This window comes from Ostrinia nubilalis, chromosome 7 (assembly GCF_963855985.1).
Source record: "Ostrinia nubilalis chromosome 7, ilOstNubi1.1, whole genome shotgun sequence".
NCBI lineage: Eukaryota > Metazoa > Arthropoda > Insecta > Lepidoptera > Crambidae > Ostrinia > Ostrinia nubilalis.
The window spans coordinates 14305136-14320764 of NC_087094.1; the positions used below are offsets into that span (position 1 = coordinate 14305136).

Genomic DNA, 15629 nt, shown 5'->3' on the forward strand with positions numbered 1-15629 from the left:
CTCTTGGTTTGGTCTGATGATCGATTCCACAAAATGGTTTAGCCCACATTTCTGATCTGTGTGACATTACACCTATTAGTTACCGTATGTTGAATTTGCCTTTTAAAGATTTACCTACTAGTGATAATAAATGTGATAAATAAACCGAGGTGACAAAACATCATTATGTATGGGAGTTTCCCAATTTTTTTTTTTGCCAAGGAACCCTAATTGATTACACTTTTCCTAGCGGAACCCCACTTTGATAAATGGAAATTTAAATGAAAAACAATAAAGTTTTTATGCAATTATTTGTAAACAAGTCGGTGCGCGCGAACAACGTCGGTCACGAAACGTGGGATAATATTTTTTACGGAACCCTTGCGGCCTTTCCACGGAACCCCAGGGTTCCGCGGACCACCTTTCGGGAACCGCTGATGTATGTTATATGCAAACATACGTAAGATAGTTTGTATGTGACACCCTAAATAGCCAAATGGTTTTCAAGCGCAACACGTCTTTGTTACAATTGGAATAAGGTGGACGTTGTCAACTGTTTGGCCACTTTGGGTGTCACGAACTATTTGACGCTGGCTGTACGACAAGTACATCAAATAAAACATGGGGACATTTTAGATAGTTCTAATAAGTGCAATTTTACAATAAATTAGTTTATGTGCCGTCGACTGTATAGCATGTACCCAAACTGTAAACTTCGCTTTAAGGAAATTTAAACGTCTAACTAAGTAATTAAACATAAAATATGTAGTTCTAGCTGAAACCCAGAAGTTCGTCAAAAGTCGAGTGTTTTTAGGAATATTAGGATAACCGGTCAAGTAGGTATCTAAACTTATGAAAAGCTCGAATATTGATTTTGACAAATCAAAAATTTGGATGATCCCAAGTTCCTATTTTATTTTTTATCACTTTCCACCAGGTGAGAGCTAGGCCAATCTTCCTCGTTGTGGACAAAAAAAGCCTTTCATCTTGGGCCCAAAAATCTTTTATTTTATAAATTCACGTTAATTTGCAGAATATGGGTCATAGGTATGTCTTTCAGCGTAATGAGGGTTATAAAGCGACGGGTAGAAACCCAATTTTGTGGGGTGCGAAATAAATTAAGGGTCACTTGATATTTTTTTCTGGCTTGAAAAACTGGCTCTTCCTTTGTCCTCTAATATTTAGAATAAATTATTTTTTCAAAAACGATTTGATGAAATTGCGTCTTCTTCCTAGGATTAATTTAGATATTACGATGTTATAATTAGACGACTATTTTAAATAAAAAGGATTGAGATTAGAATGTGGTAACCATTAAATAAATTATAACAAAACTTGAATCACGTTGTTTACTCAACCTAATAGGTACGTATTAACGCTCGTATTCACAAACATTACTATGAAGTCTCACAGTGCGCGTGGACGCACAGGGTGACATATGAAACAATCACAGAGCTCTATTCAACGCTGTGCGTTCGATTTGCTGCTTCACTTAAGCAAGCATCGTTTGTGAATACGGGCGTAAGCCTCCATCTATGTAAGTTTATCAAAAGTAAATCACATTTAATTTATTGATTACTAAACGTAAACACTTGAACACCCTACTTTCATGTAGGTACTATTACTATTATCCATTCATATCATACTATTAATATTATTACTCGCAACGTGCTTTGAAAAATTACACAATTTTTAAAACAGCTTGCTACGCAGATTCGCGTCGATTGTCGGTCGATGACACCGGTTATTAATTTGTCACCTAATCTACCTATTAATTATATTATTATAATAATTAACCAATTGAACAACGGAGAAGACTGTCTTAGGTAGGTATACCACAAATAAAGCTCGAAAGTTTGGATAGAGAACTTGGAAATGTTTAGTTTTTGTAAGAAGAAAAGTGTTTCAGCACAGTTTTTTGTTCGTAGATATACTGTTTTTTTCGAGATATATAACTAACTCCTTGTTGTCTCAGTATAAACATTAAAAACAATGCAATTTTAAAAATAAGTGTTTTTACATTTTGCTATTTTCTAAGCTCTGATCAGTTCCGTGGAATTACACATTTATTTAAAACTCAATTTAGTCACGCTAAGAATATTATCATTGCGGTAAATTAATAACACAACATCTCAATAACATAATACTCATACTATCGTAAATGATAAATTACGTACCTTTAGCCCTTCGGGTCCGTACACTTCCCCGGTCCACCTGACCGTGTAAATAGGTCAAGGTACCATAACACCCTTGCGAGGATTTCATTAATAAATAGGTACAACAAATAAGTTTCATATTATCTTCTATTGTATAAAAATGAATCGCAAAATGTGTTGGTAAGCGCATAACTCAATAACACCTGGACCAATTTTAACAATTCTTTTTTTTAATGTTCGTTAAAGTCCAAAGATGGTTTTTACGGCGAGAAAAATTCTAATAATTTCCGGGAAATCCCTAAAAACAGCAATTTTTTCACGCGGGCGAAGCCGCGGGTGGAAAGCTAGTTTACAATAAAATAGTGTTATATTCTGTAAAAAATGGACATAAGAGTGAGTACTTTCAATGTAGAGCGAAGTTAATTACTCGTTCTTTTTTAAACATAAAGAAAACTGAATATATTATTTTAAGAAACTTCACTTTTCAATCGTTCGTCGATCTTGTGGGCTGTTACAACTATTCTATTGAATTATGGTTACAAAGCTTGAATACAAAAACAAGTCGGTGTTGATTTTTCTACAAGTCCATTACAACTTTACAAGAGGTACCTAGCTGAATTTCAACATCGTAATTTGAAACTAAAACTTCAGAGAAGTTCGGTTTCCAATAAATTGGCTACCTAACTTTATAATAATTTCATAAAACAATAACGGTAAAGGTATTTTTATAAAAACTAAAAAGTCTCTAGTTCTTAAGGAGCCCTTATTGTTTATCCAAACGTCTTTTAAACATAAAGGAAGCTGTAAAATGTTGTGGTTATTAATGTGAGTATTGTCACACCACGTATACTCAGTACTCACTTATTAAAAATGTCGGTCAAAGTTGTATTTTTCGATTTTTACGTGTCGAATTTGATCTCATTGAACATCTTTCGTGGAAAGCATTGGGGGAGGCCTATGTTCAGCAGTTGACGTCCTATGGCTGAAATGATGATGATGATGAACACCTTTGTGTTTATAACTTTTATAAGTCGCGGTTTTATTATGCACATGACTAAAAGTGGTTACGGCTTAACCTTAACCTTTAATTTAACCGTAGCAAAAGCTGTTTCTTTAAGCTTTAGTCAGTTTATTTTGTAATCGAATAAATGTTTCGATTCTGTATTTTTATTGTTACAACTCCAAAAGCGCATTAAAACAAAACAACTACTTAATGGCAAAATAAGGTATTATTTCATCCGATGTTAATTAATTAATGTTCCTATTAAAGAACATTGGTATTAACACGAGGATACAGTCAGACACATGAATCAGATTTAATAACTTACGTGCCCTTTTGCGGAATGAAAGTCAAAGGGATAATGTCCTTGATTTTCAAGTTTGTTTCTATATTTTTCTATAATTTATGAAAAATATATAGCATAACATTTTGCCCCAGTAAGTCAACCCTTATTTCAATTAGGATTATGGTACTGTAACTAAATAATAAGCAACGTTATAAGTTGATTTTTAATTATATTTCATAACAAAGTTAATTTGTAATTAATTAACTCGTTAATTCATTCATAAACATATCATATCTGCGATATCCTGTTACTAATTATTTTAATATGAAAGATTAAAATTCCACGAAAGTCTGGGAATTGATCTTCGGAAACTACTACTAATACTAGGGACTACGGCACATCAAGCTACGAGTATGTACACAGTGGCATTTTACGTTTTGTACTTATTACTATTTCCAAAAAACAAGAACAGTCTGATGTGCTATTGACTGTACATCGCCGAAACCCGAGTGACCCGCTTGCGCGAAGGGCAGCAGTTATGACACGACTGCGCGCGCGCCTTGACCGACCCACACGCGGGACGGGACCCACCCCGTTATGGGACACGGTTAACATGGTTTCAGAGCTTAAATAACATTTATTTTTTAACATTTTCCTGGCTGCATTATGTGGGAATAAATCTCGATGCTATTCTTCTAATTAATGTTTAAATTATGGACTTGATTAAATTAAATAAAATCTTTCTAGAATAAATGACAATAAAGGGTAAATGATACGAGTATGATATTAAACTCAAAAGCAGGAAATGACACCAAACTAAATAATATTAAATAGCCCATTTTCTTGATATTTTTGGCTATCCTGAAGTATTCAGAAATTAAGCAGATCATCTTGACACACCAGGATAACAATAACCACATTTTTTAAAGTCGATTCATTACCATCAAATCAATGAAATGAATTTATTTAGTCACAACACAACTACGAGTACCTACCTGTTAAATTAATTTCTTTATCAGTCAAAATTTATTATCAATTGATTAACAAAAATTTTTCTATCGCTGGTATTCCTGGCATTGGCATATCGAAAAACTCGATTCAGCTAAATGTAATGTCATTAAACTTTTGGACTGATTCATTAAAACATGCAGTTTTCATTGAACTCGCTGAAAGTGTCAAGTCGGATAAAACGTATGTTTTTATATTTGCTCAACAAGTTCACATGTTTTTCTCATATTACGTCTTTTCTCATATTACTTATTTACTAGCGGCCGCCCGTGACTTCGTACGCGTGATTCCCGTTTTACCCCCTTAAGGGTGGAGTTTCGTAAAATCCTTTCTTAGTGGATGCCTACGTCATAACATCTACCTGCATGCCAAAATTCAGCCCGATCCGTCCAGTGGTTTGGGCTGTGCGTTGATAGATCACTATGTCAGTCAGTCAGTCAGTCACCTTTGAGTTATATACTATATTTAGTTTGAAAGAAATGGATGGAAAACCGGGATGTCAGAAGCTGGGATGTACACTTAGGTAAAATTAACTTCATGACGCACTGAGCATTTCATTTATGAGCTCGATATTGCGAAAATTATATAACTTTTCTTATCACATACGAGTAGGATTCCATTATGTGTCATAAGAAATAGAACATTATATAATGGACACTTATGTAAAAGAGCACCCACCATTAATATCAAGTGATCTATTTAGAATACTTGATCAGATACAATTTTACAGTTACGATAAAATTTACGAGAGCCTGCTTTCGGTGACTGAAAAACTAAGTGACAGAACTTGCTCAAATTATTTCAGTAACCTACTACGAGTAGATACTGAATTGTATATTTTATAGCTTAGCGTTGACGAAAGCCACGTCAAATACAAAATTTCAGCAAAAGTAATTCAAAATGTCCCTTATCAAACTGCCCTCGTATTGTTAGCCGTGAGTCATGTTTTTTATTATGTGGGGGTAAACGGGCAAGAATGCAAAAAGGCTTTATGTTGCATTTTAAAAATAAATACAAATATACAAATTCAAATGCGTCGATCATATAATTTATAGACCACGGAAGACGCTACGTTTTGCATTGTTTGAAACAGTATTTATAATTAACTTAGCCTTTGATCATTCTATTTTATTTAAAATAACCTGATAATATTTCTAAACTTGTTTTGGTGACTTTAGTAAAATTTAGCAGATTTGTTTATGCAAAATTGTTGTTTTTGCGTGTCTTCCTGCTTGTGCAGAAGGACGTCAGCATTGCAACGACGGAAACCGCCTAGATCGCGATTGGAAAATCGTTTCCGCCTTTCCAAAACTTTTAAGGCTTGGTATTTCTGCTAAAGTAGGTATTTCGCGCTGTCAAAATCTGCGCGCGCAATACTTCGCCGAAGACAGCAGCGCGCCAAAGAGCTCTCGCGGCTACACAGTATAGAAATATGCAGTTTAGAAATACGCAGTTGGTTAGGTTAGGTTGACTTCCTTCCGTTCAAGCGTCACACTCACAGCACTTTCTAATACAAATCATATCCAAGTGATACAAATTAAAACAACTTTCAAAAATTTTGGGAATATATTTTAGAATCGAATAAATATAGAATATAACTGCCAAAGTAAACACGGTTCAAAGAGGCGTGGCGTCACCCGACCTTCCGGAAGTTCCGCGCCGGCTAAAAGAATTTCAAGATTACGTCACCCGACCTATCGGTAGATCCTCAGGAGCTTGAGCGATTGGAAAAACATTTTATGATCAGTTACTCGTAGTAGCGATTATTTAGAGCTTGGATAATAAATTATAGTTGTTGCAATTCACGAAACTTAGCATGAGGTTAATTACATTAATCAGTACACGCATCAATTTTGTTCAGTCTTTTTGTTTATTAATACATAAAAATATCATACTAAAATTGCATACATATTTGTTTGTATTGGTCTGGGGGTTTTCTTTCCATAATTTATGTATAACGTATGTACGGGGCTCTGTATCGAAAATCACTATGAGCAATGAGCATCACACACGGTTACCTGGAGTGCATTACCGCAGCAAAATTTTTATAAATGTTGTGCTTTAGAGAGTCGAGAGTATAGCAGATAATTAGTCCATCGTGAGCAGAAATTTGTCCACTAATAGCAAAATTCGATCAAATTATAGTTTTAAAGTTATTAGGAAAAAACAGATTTTGCAGGGGTAGCGTTTCAAACATTACCCTGGCAATTTTTTTTTTTGAAATTCGTTCTATCCCGGAACCAAATACGTGGATAGATAGCTCTTGTTGCGTAGTTATTTGTCCACGAATAGCAAAATTTGTTCGTGTTCCGGTTCTCAAGTTATTTAGAATTTTGCTGGGGTAATGTTTTGTGATGTCCCAGATCTCGTAAATGGCTCAACGCAGAAGTTTGAAAAAAATACTGTGATAGACCTTGATATGTCCAAATTAGTTCAAACATTAGTCATTGATTTGAATGATAAACACCAGTGTAATTAAAAGATTTCGAAAATCAGATAAAACGGATTTGTGAGTAAACCAGTACTCCTACAATCGAATAAAAGGTGCAGCATGTACCCCTGGTACACCTTTATAACCACAGTAAATATAAATGATGTGGCTTTGCGCAAAAGAGAGATTTCAAGAAATCTAATTTATTTTAACAGTCTTACTTTCGTGGCCGAATACGCGATTCCCTTATAACAAGGGAACATGGCATACAATGGACAAATTAAAATTTTCCTTGAATAAGCTATCCTGTTAATTTCAGCTTTATATTACGACTTATAAGAAAGTTATCGAACTGCAAAAAAATATCAGGAATCTTATGTACTCTTTTCTCGATCCTGAATGATCCAAATTCCCCATCTTATCTCAAGTCACAGTTCACTCTTCTCAGTTCAACGCACTCACGTCAGCTCCGTTCTTCTAATAAGTCTGTCCTTTCCACCCCTCTTCACCGAACTGGTTTTCTCTCCGACTCCTTCCGTCTCCAGGCCATAAGGCTCTGGAATTCTCTGCCTGAAGATATCAGGCAAGCCTCTAGCAAGTTTTCGTTCAAAAAATCTGTCCATAACCACTTTCTCCAAATGTTATCATCTTCATGAATGGTTTCTGTTTTAACTTATCGTCATCCATCATTATATCTATCATCTTAGTATGTATTTATTTATTACATTATTTTGTATATTATTTATGTATGTGTATATGTAGCTTATTTGTTTTGCCGTCGCTTTGTTTTATTTAATTTTTTTTTGTTATACCGCCAAACTAATTTTTCTGCATAACCCAAAGGTAAACTGGATGAGAATGCCTTATGGCATTAAGTTCGCCTAATGTTAATATTTTTGGCATTGAAGTATAAATAAATAAATAAATAAACTTAATAATATTATAAATGCGAAAGTAACTCTGTCTGTCTGTCTGTCTGTTACGCTTTCCCGCTTAAACCTCGCAACCGATTTTGATGAAATTTGGCATAGAGATAGTTTGAGTCCCGGGAAAGAACATAGGATAGTTTTTATCCCGGTTTTTGAAACAGGGACGCGCGCGATAAAGTTTTTCTGTGACAGACAAAATTCCACGCGGGCGAAGCCGCGGGCGGAAAGCTAGTTCTTCTATAAGCCGACCAAATTATAAAGGTTAAAAAAAACGACCGTTCCATACATAAGGCTTGCCATCTTAAATGAACGGTATAGACAGTAGACAGTATTTTTGAAACATTCTTACGCATGGTGGAGGAAGGGACGCTCTAGAGACTCAAGTCTACAAGTAGTCATATGAACTGCAGTTTTAAATCCGTTGCCATCTGCAGCATCTGCCATCTTTTTGGCTAGAAGATTCTTCTATCTTACAGCTTAGACCTTTAGCTACAGACCTTAGACAGTATTTTTTATTATTTATTTGTGTCAGTGTGCTCTTCTAAAGAGTGTAAGACGATTGTATGTAGGTACTATTAAAATGTAATTTTAACTCATTGGTTTTGTCTTTTATTTGAGGAATGTACTATGTATCATGAGTAGAGTCTTCGTTTAAAAGGATGCGAACGATTTAAATTTCAATAGGTAGACAAAATTCATAATTCTTAATTATCAAAAATTTAAGCTTTCTCCAGTAACACTGATATTATTATACTGTGACTCATCAAAGTCATCATTGTCAAAAATATTGACAAATCGCGAACTGTCACGGCCAAAAAACTGACACGCGTCCGTCCTCCGTAAGCGCCACCGCGCGACTGATTGAGATTGTCCAAGCCGTCATGGACGATTTTTTCCACATTTTTTAACATAGTAACTAAATAAGACGCAATATAAAAATTTCATCCGTTAAAAGCCCTCAAGTTATTTCTGAACTTTAGTTTAGTAAAAGATTTAGAATCTCAAATCGCTTATTTTAAAAATAAAACCATAAATAGAAAACGAATAGAGGTAACTTTGGGAATTTATTCTATCGAGTCAACTTCATCAAATCGTGTTTCCATCCGTTAATAGCCCTAGAAAATATCCTCAACTATGCCCAATAAAAATCTTAGCCTTTAATTTTACTGTTTAGTACCTCAAAAATGAAAAATGAAAACCTCATTTTCGCCATTTTCTCTGCTACCCGGCCTTAAGGGCGTTTTTAGTGTTCGTGAATTTGTTCACGCACACAGGTTTGGCGCATCAACTGCAATCCTCTTTTTCATGTAATGTACTAAAAGTTACATATCACAATGACATCGTGATGTTTATATCGCAATGTGTGAATCACTTTCGACATTTTTTGATCTATTTTCATCATCATCAGACACAACCATTGTAAGAAGCTAGAATCGTTTACATCCAGCGGCTTCATACTATGAAAATGACCGTAGTTAGGTTTAGGTCTACCGCTGGGTCCTCCAATGTGGTCACCACTAGAGAACCTTTGTTCCTTAACTACTTTTCAGTCCTACGAGAGGAAGCGTTATAATGCCCTGCTAACACTTGAACTTGCAATTTTTTTAAGCCGATATCTTCAGGATTTTATGTTACCACGTTCGAAAACCCCAAAATTAAAGCTCCATTCTAGCGCACTTAGTAATTTAGAGTTTACTTATTATTATCATGAGAGACACGTGTCCATTATATTGTAAAATTTTATACAAGCAGTTTAAACTTTTCATCTATTACTGAATACATTTTAAGACCGTCTCATATGTCATAAAAAGTAGCGATATTAGATTACATCATGTGTCATTGACTCGCACGTTACGGACGAAATGCTAATCCAGTCCTTTGCGGTACACGGACCGCTTTCTGCGTACAAAGCAACTTTTGAGGTAAAACCAAACAAAATATGTCGTCAAGGAACCGTTTCAGACGAAGATTCCTTGAGGCGTTTTTCCTAACACTCATTCTTTGTGAATTTTCCAGAGAGTCAACGACTCGCGTTTCTCGGGTATGTTATAAATATGTTTCAGTACAATCGTCGATCGCATTCTTTCGATTCCATATTGCATTGAATTTTTGAGCAAGTAAAATCCCTGAAAATTTTCTCATCGTATTTGTGTGTAAAAGAAATCAATTTTCTTATGTCAACGCTGTACTTTAACGTTTAAAGATTATGTTTTGTTTCACAAAGTTTCGTTAAGTTTTTAAGTAGGTACCTAAATAATTATTGTAGATAACTTTATTGTTATTATTCCTGTGTTCAATTGCCAGACTCGTTGGCTGCTTTTTTTTAAACTATTAACTCTATAAAAACAATATTACTCATCACTCGACAACCGAATAACATTGGGAAGTACCAACTCATTATATTTTAATTATATGAAATGGTACCTGAAGTCAAAAGTTGTCATTCCGGCCGCGTCGCGGCGCGATTCTAATCACGTCAATGTCAGCGCATGGTGCACTTCGAATGCGCAAACGCATTTGTTATTCGGTAGGATTCGGTCCAAACAATCACGGCCTTGAACTTTTGAATAGATAGAAAACACCAGGTCAAATTCAAGTCAATTTCTTTATTCGTATGGACTAATAAATTGTCAAATTACAAATCGTCTAATTTTAAGAAAATAAAATTTATAAAATCTTCGTTTTGCTCTTATGGAGCCTCTACATGTCTCATGTACTCATTTTGCCCTACCAACGCAATACAAAACATACATGCATATGTTCATGCACACAAATGTAAGTACTGTGCTAGAATCGAACTCGCGAACTCTGATCCGTTACGAACCACTACACCAAACGGCCGACTGATAATGTTTCTAAATTATAAGTATTAATGATTTAAATTCAGTCTAAACTTAGTAGATTTGTTTATACAAAATAGTTGTTTTTTTGCGTGTCTTCCTGCTCTGTACAGAAGGACGTCAGCATTGTCACCACACCTACTAGATCACGACTGGAAACGCAAGACTTTCGGATTCAGTTACAACACTATCACGGCCTTGAACTTCCGAATTTGCATTTTAACGAACATTTTTCACTCAATTTTATAATGTGTGGATGATATAACTCGATAACTTTGATGGAAACCCGAAATTGCATTAATTTAATTCAAAAATACATAAATTTTAAAATACATCATTTTACGCACTCTGAATTCTAAATGCATAGTACCTACCTAATTACTCGTGATCTACATAGTTTAAAATGACCGCGTCTTACTACGATTAATATAAAAACATACATATTATAATCTTGAGCATGCGAACATTTTGAGGACTTAATTATGTACTCCGACTATACCTGGCCATTTTAAAAAGAACTAGAACCAAAGGACTTAAAATATTCTTAAATTAAAAATTTTCCATTCAATGATTAAGTCATGGCCAGTTTCATAACTTTTTTTATTTCTACAAGGCATGTAAAGCCAACAACCGAAAAATAACTTTTTTTATTTTTTACTTTTATTTTTTTCTTACTCGCCAGTAAGTTTCCCTAGCAGGAAATAAGTTTTTAAATAGTCCGCTAAAAATACGTTTTATAAAGGGCATTGTTACCAGTTCATAAGACAACTTAAAGTCTCGCATGCACTTACGACTATGTGAATAATGGGAAAAGAATTTCCAATATCGTAAAGAGATGTAAGTTACAAGGCTGGCTGTTGCGAAATTTGGCAAGTCCGAAGCATTCTGCGGTTAATTATTGGTATTTTGTGTACGTTTAACGGGCTAAAATACAATGTTTTGTTATGTTTTCACGTTAATCTATATTTAACACTACTCTTTTTACCGGTCAAAACTTATTTAGATCAAATCTGGCTATATATTTTATTTATTGATCTTTATTAAAGAAACATACAACCTTGTTTGATCCATGCAGCTTAAAATTAACTCATGTTTTTTAAGTTTAGGAAACTTATTAGAAAACTATATTCCACCAGACAATCAGAGTAACTGATTTCGATTTTTTAAATTAAAACACCAACGGATGTTATGTACCTACATATTCACAAGTCCCCTTGTATCATGACTACAATAACAGATCTGGAAATATCCACGGTGGGGCTGTGCCATGAATATTAAGATATCGAAAAACATACAGTAATGTCTCCCCGACTCGTCCGAAGACCGGTCTGTAGGCAACTGTGCGCATTCTCATTCGCTTTTGGTGATGCATTTACGTAATTCAGCATAATCTATCACCAAGTAGGCCTTGACTCCATAAAGTGACCATAAACTTGACCGCGATCGGCGAGCCAGCGAGTGGTCCAAGTATGCAGTTTACAAAATTTTAGTACGAAAAAAAAATGCACCCGGAATGCAAGCCCGTCCGTGACCCATTCACTTTTTTAAAATAAAAAGAGAACAAAATAGTTTTAATAGTTGTAACCTTCTTGGTAGTGCACAAAAAGGTTTATAATACTCGTAGTTGTCCTGCTTTTAAAAAGTGAATGGGAGTAGCTGGCCACTTATGATGATTAAGAAAAATAAAATAACGCAATCATATTTTTTGTTTTTCTTGTAGGAAGTTTTTCAATTTCAAAATAAAAGAAAAATGGCGTCAATGCCGCCAATTTTAACTAAAACCGGGACTTCCTGGTAATGCATCAGGTTCAGTAGTTAAATGTTTTATTTTCTAAAAGTGTCTAAGCGTCTTAGTCTTACTCGTAATAGGTGATGATGATCATTTATTATTGCATTTACGTGATTTTGTATTGCAATAAATCATTTTGATGTTTTGACACTCATCTATTCTATATACAACGTGTCCCAAAATTCAAGGATAGGTAAGCCGGCGCCGCAGGATGGACATAGTCATGACTACTTTAGGAAAAATAAGAAAAAAAATCTATCTCAATTATTTTTTAAGTTACACAATAAATTATGAAATTCGTCGAAAATTGACACCCCTTATGATATTTTACATTACCACGACCACAATTTTTCAAATACTTCTGTTTTTTTGTTTGTATTGGCAACTTAAGTAGTGCTGCTGTCCACTTCAATTCTTAAAACCCCCAGAATCCTTGCAGTTTTTACACAAAAGTTAATCAAAAAATGATATTTCCTTAAAATTTTGAACGATTTTTACTTTCACTCCACTTTGACTCGTCGTTTTGTAAAAAAACAGTATGAACACTACTGCGGCAAGTTTATTATAAAGTTGACGCAACTATCCAAGATTCCAAAATGGTATAATACTCTAAGAAAACTAGTCGCAAAAAAGATATGCGTACCATTTTTACAAGCACTTCGCTTGTTAGTAGTACGGGATAAATCTTGCAACTAAATTTAAAACCAGTTCTCCTCAACCAATTGAGCTGAAAATTGGTATACTTATGTAAGTACGATGACAATGCAATATTATGGTATCATTGAGCTGGATGGAGTCTGGAAGTGGCCATAGGAACTTCTAAATGAAACGGCGGAATTGCATCTAGTTTAGGTTCGTTAGATTTGTCTTTTCAAGCACTTTGGTGCTAGATGATGTCCAGGATCCTGATGATGAAGTCAAGAGGTGGCCAGGAGCTGGCCATAGGAACTCCTAAACGAAATAGTGGAAGCTTATCGAGTTTGGGTTCGTTGGATTTGTCTTCTCGGGCACTTGGGCCATGAGATTGAGAAACAACTAAATAGTTTAAAATACTTAAAGTTATAATCGCGCATGGAATTTATTCCTCTTTTTTTCTGTTTGCGCTACAAACTTTCGAAATTATTTGAACCTTGCATACAATTATTTTTATCGTTAAATTCTTTCGTAAAATTTCGCATTAATGCTTGTTTTTAAAAAAGTTTTTTTTTATTATAACTTTATTTTACACTTTTTAGTTGTTTCTCAATCTCATGGTCCAAGTGCTCGGGAAGTCAAATCCAACGAACCCAAACTCGATAATCTTCCGCCATTTCGATTAGGAGTTCCTTCGGCCAGCTCCTGGCCACCTCTTGACTTCAACATCAGGACCCTGGACATCATCTAGCACTAAAGTGCTCGAAAAGATATCCAACGAACCCAAACTAGATGCGATTCCGCCGTTTCGTTTAGAAGTTCCTATGGCCACCTTCAGACTCCATCCAGCTCAATGATACCATAATATTGCAATGTCATCGTACTTACACAAGTATACCAAATTTCAGCTCAATTGGTTGAGGAGAACTGGTTTTAAATTTAATTGCAAGATTTATCCCATACTAATTAACAAGCGAAGTGCTTGTAAAAATGGTACGCATATCTTTTTTGCGACTAGTTTTCTTAGAGTATTATACCATTTTGGAATCTTGGATAGTTGCGTCAACTTTATAAAAAACTTGCCGCAGTAGTGTTCATACTGTTTTTTTACAAAACGACGAGTCAAAGTGGAGTGAAGTAAAAATCGTTCAAAATTTTAAGGAAATATCATATTTTGATTAACTTTTGTGTAAAAACTGCAAGGATTCTGAGGGTTTTAAGAATTGGGGTTGGCAGCAGCACTACTTAAGTTGCCAATACAAACAAAAAAACAGAAGTATTTGAAAAATTGTGGTCGTGGTAATGTAAAATATCATAAGGGGTGTCAATTTTCGACGAATTTCATAATTTATTGTGTAACTTAAAAAATAATTGAGATAGATTTTTTTTCTTATTTTTCCTAAAGTAGTCATGACTATGTCCACCCTGCGGCGCCGGCTTATCCTTGAATTTTGGGACACGTTGTATAAATTTTGTATTTGAATTTGTTCCAGTGTTCGACGCGACAGCCAAGCCTCCCTCTGGCGTGCTAAGCGGCAACGGCAACCAGTACGGCGACTTCGACGAATGCCTCAGCATAGATGGAGCGGTCAGGGGGAAGTACTGCCTCGCCTCGCTGCAGATCAGCTTCGATGGACATGAGGGCTACAAGGAAATCGACAACCTGGTTCATAGTGGACATTACATTAGGAGCAACGTTACTGATGTGAGTATTTTTCATTTATTGTTGCTTTTTGTTTTTATATTTAAATCAGCCAGCTGTAAATCTGAAGCTGTAAATCGATCAACGTGGAAAGCATTAGGGGAGGCCTATGTTCAGCAGTGGACGTCCTATGGCTGAAATGATGATGATGATGATGAAATCTAAAACGCAGTTAAATAAATAAATAAATAAATAAACCTTTATTGTCACCATAACAAAAAAAATACAACTTTAACACAGCTTAACAATTAAAATTAAGGTGACAAGGGCATCCGGCTCAGCGTAAGCTGTACGGCACTAGGTCCATGCAGCGCTGGTTTTCAGCCGGTGCCAGTCTCCTGCACAGTAATACAGCGTACATAGGTAGGTGCAGTGATATAAAAAAGAGAAACAAGATTAAAATAAAAAACCACACATTTTTCATCACCAGTCACTAAGCCTCTCCCCCCACACCGTCACACCGTCAGCTCGTTAAAACAAAATAAAAAACAAAGGAAGAATCATTACCTATATGCGACTTCGTTCAAAAGGGAGATATGCGACTTCGTTAGATTTTTCTAATATTATTTTTTTACAAATAAATGATAAAAATCTCATAAATAAGTATTGCCCTTGAGTTATGACAATACCAACAACCAAAATATGCTTTTCTCCCTCACGTGGAATACGCACCATGACCTTTCGCATACTGCTCTAACTTCAACTAGGAGACTTACGCCCGTATTCACAAACGATACTTGCTTAAGTGAAGCAGCAAATCGAACGCACAACGTTGAAAGAGCTCTGTGATTGGTTCGTGTGTCACCCTGTGCGTCCACGCGCACTGTGAGACCTCATAGTAATGTTTGTGAATACGGGTGTAAGGCTGGGTTGCAC

General features: G+C 35.2%; 1 protein-coding gene across 1 annotated transcript in view; it reads left to right on the forward strand.

Moving 5' to 3' along the window:
* LOC135073379 (nose resistant to fluoxetine protein 6-like) overlaps positions 1 to 15629 on the forward strand; it is a 34294-nt gene that overhangs the window by 1339 nt on the left and 17326 nt on the right. Inside the window, exon 2 of the mRNA XM_063967533.1 lies at positions 14545 to 14756. Within this exon, the coding sequence (XP_063823603.1) occupies positions 14545 to 14756 (212 nt within the window). The remainder of the gene's footprint in view (positions 1 to 14544; positions 14757 to 15629) is intronic.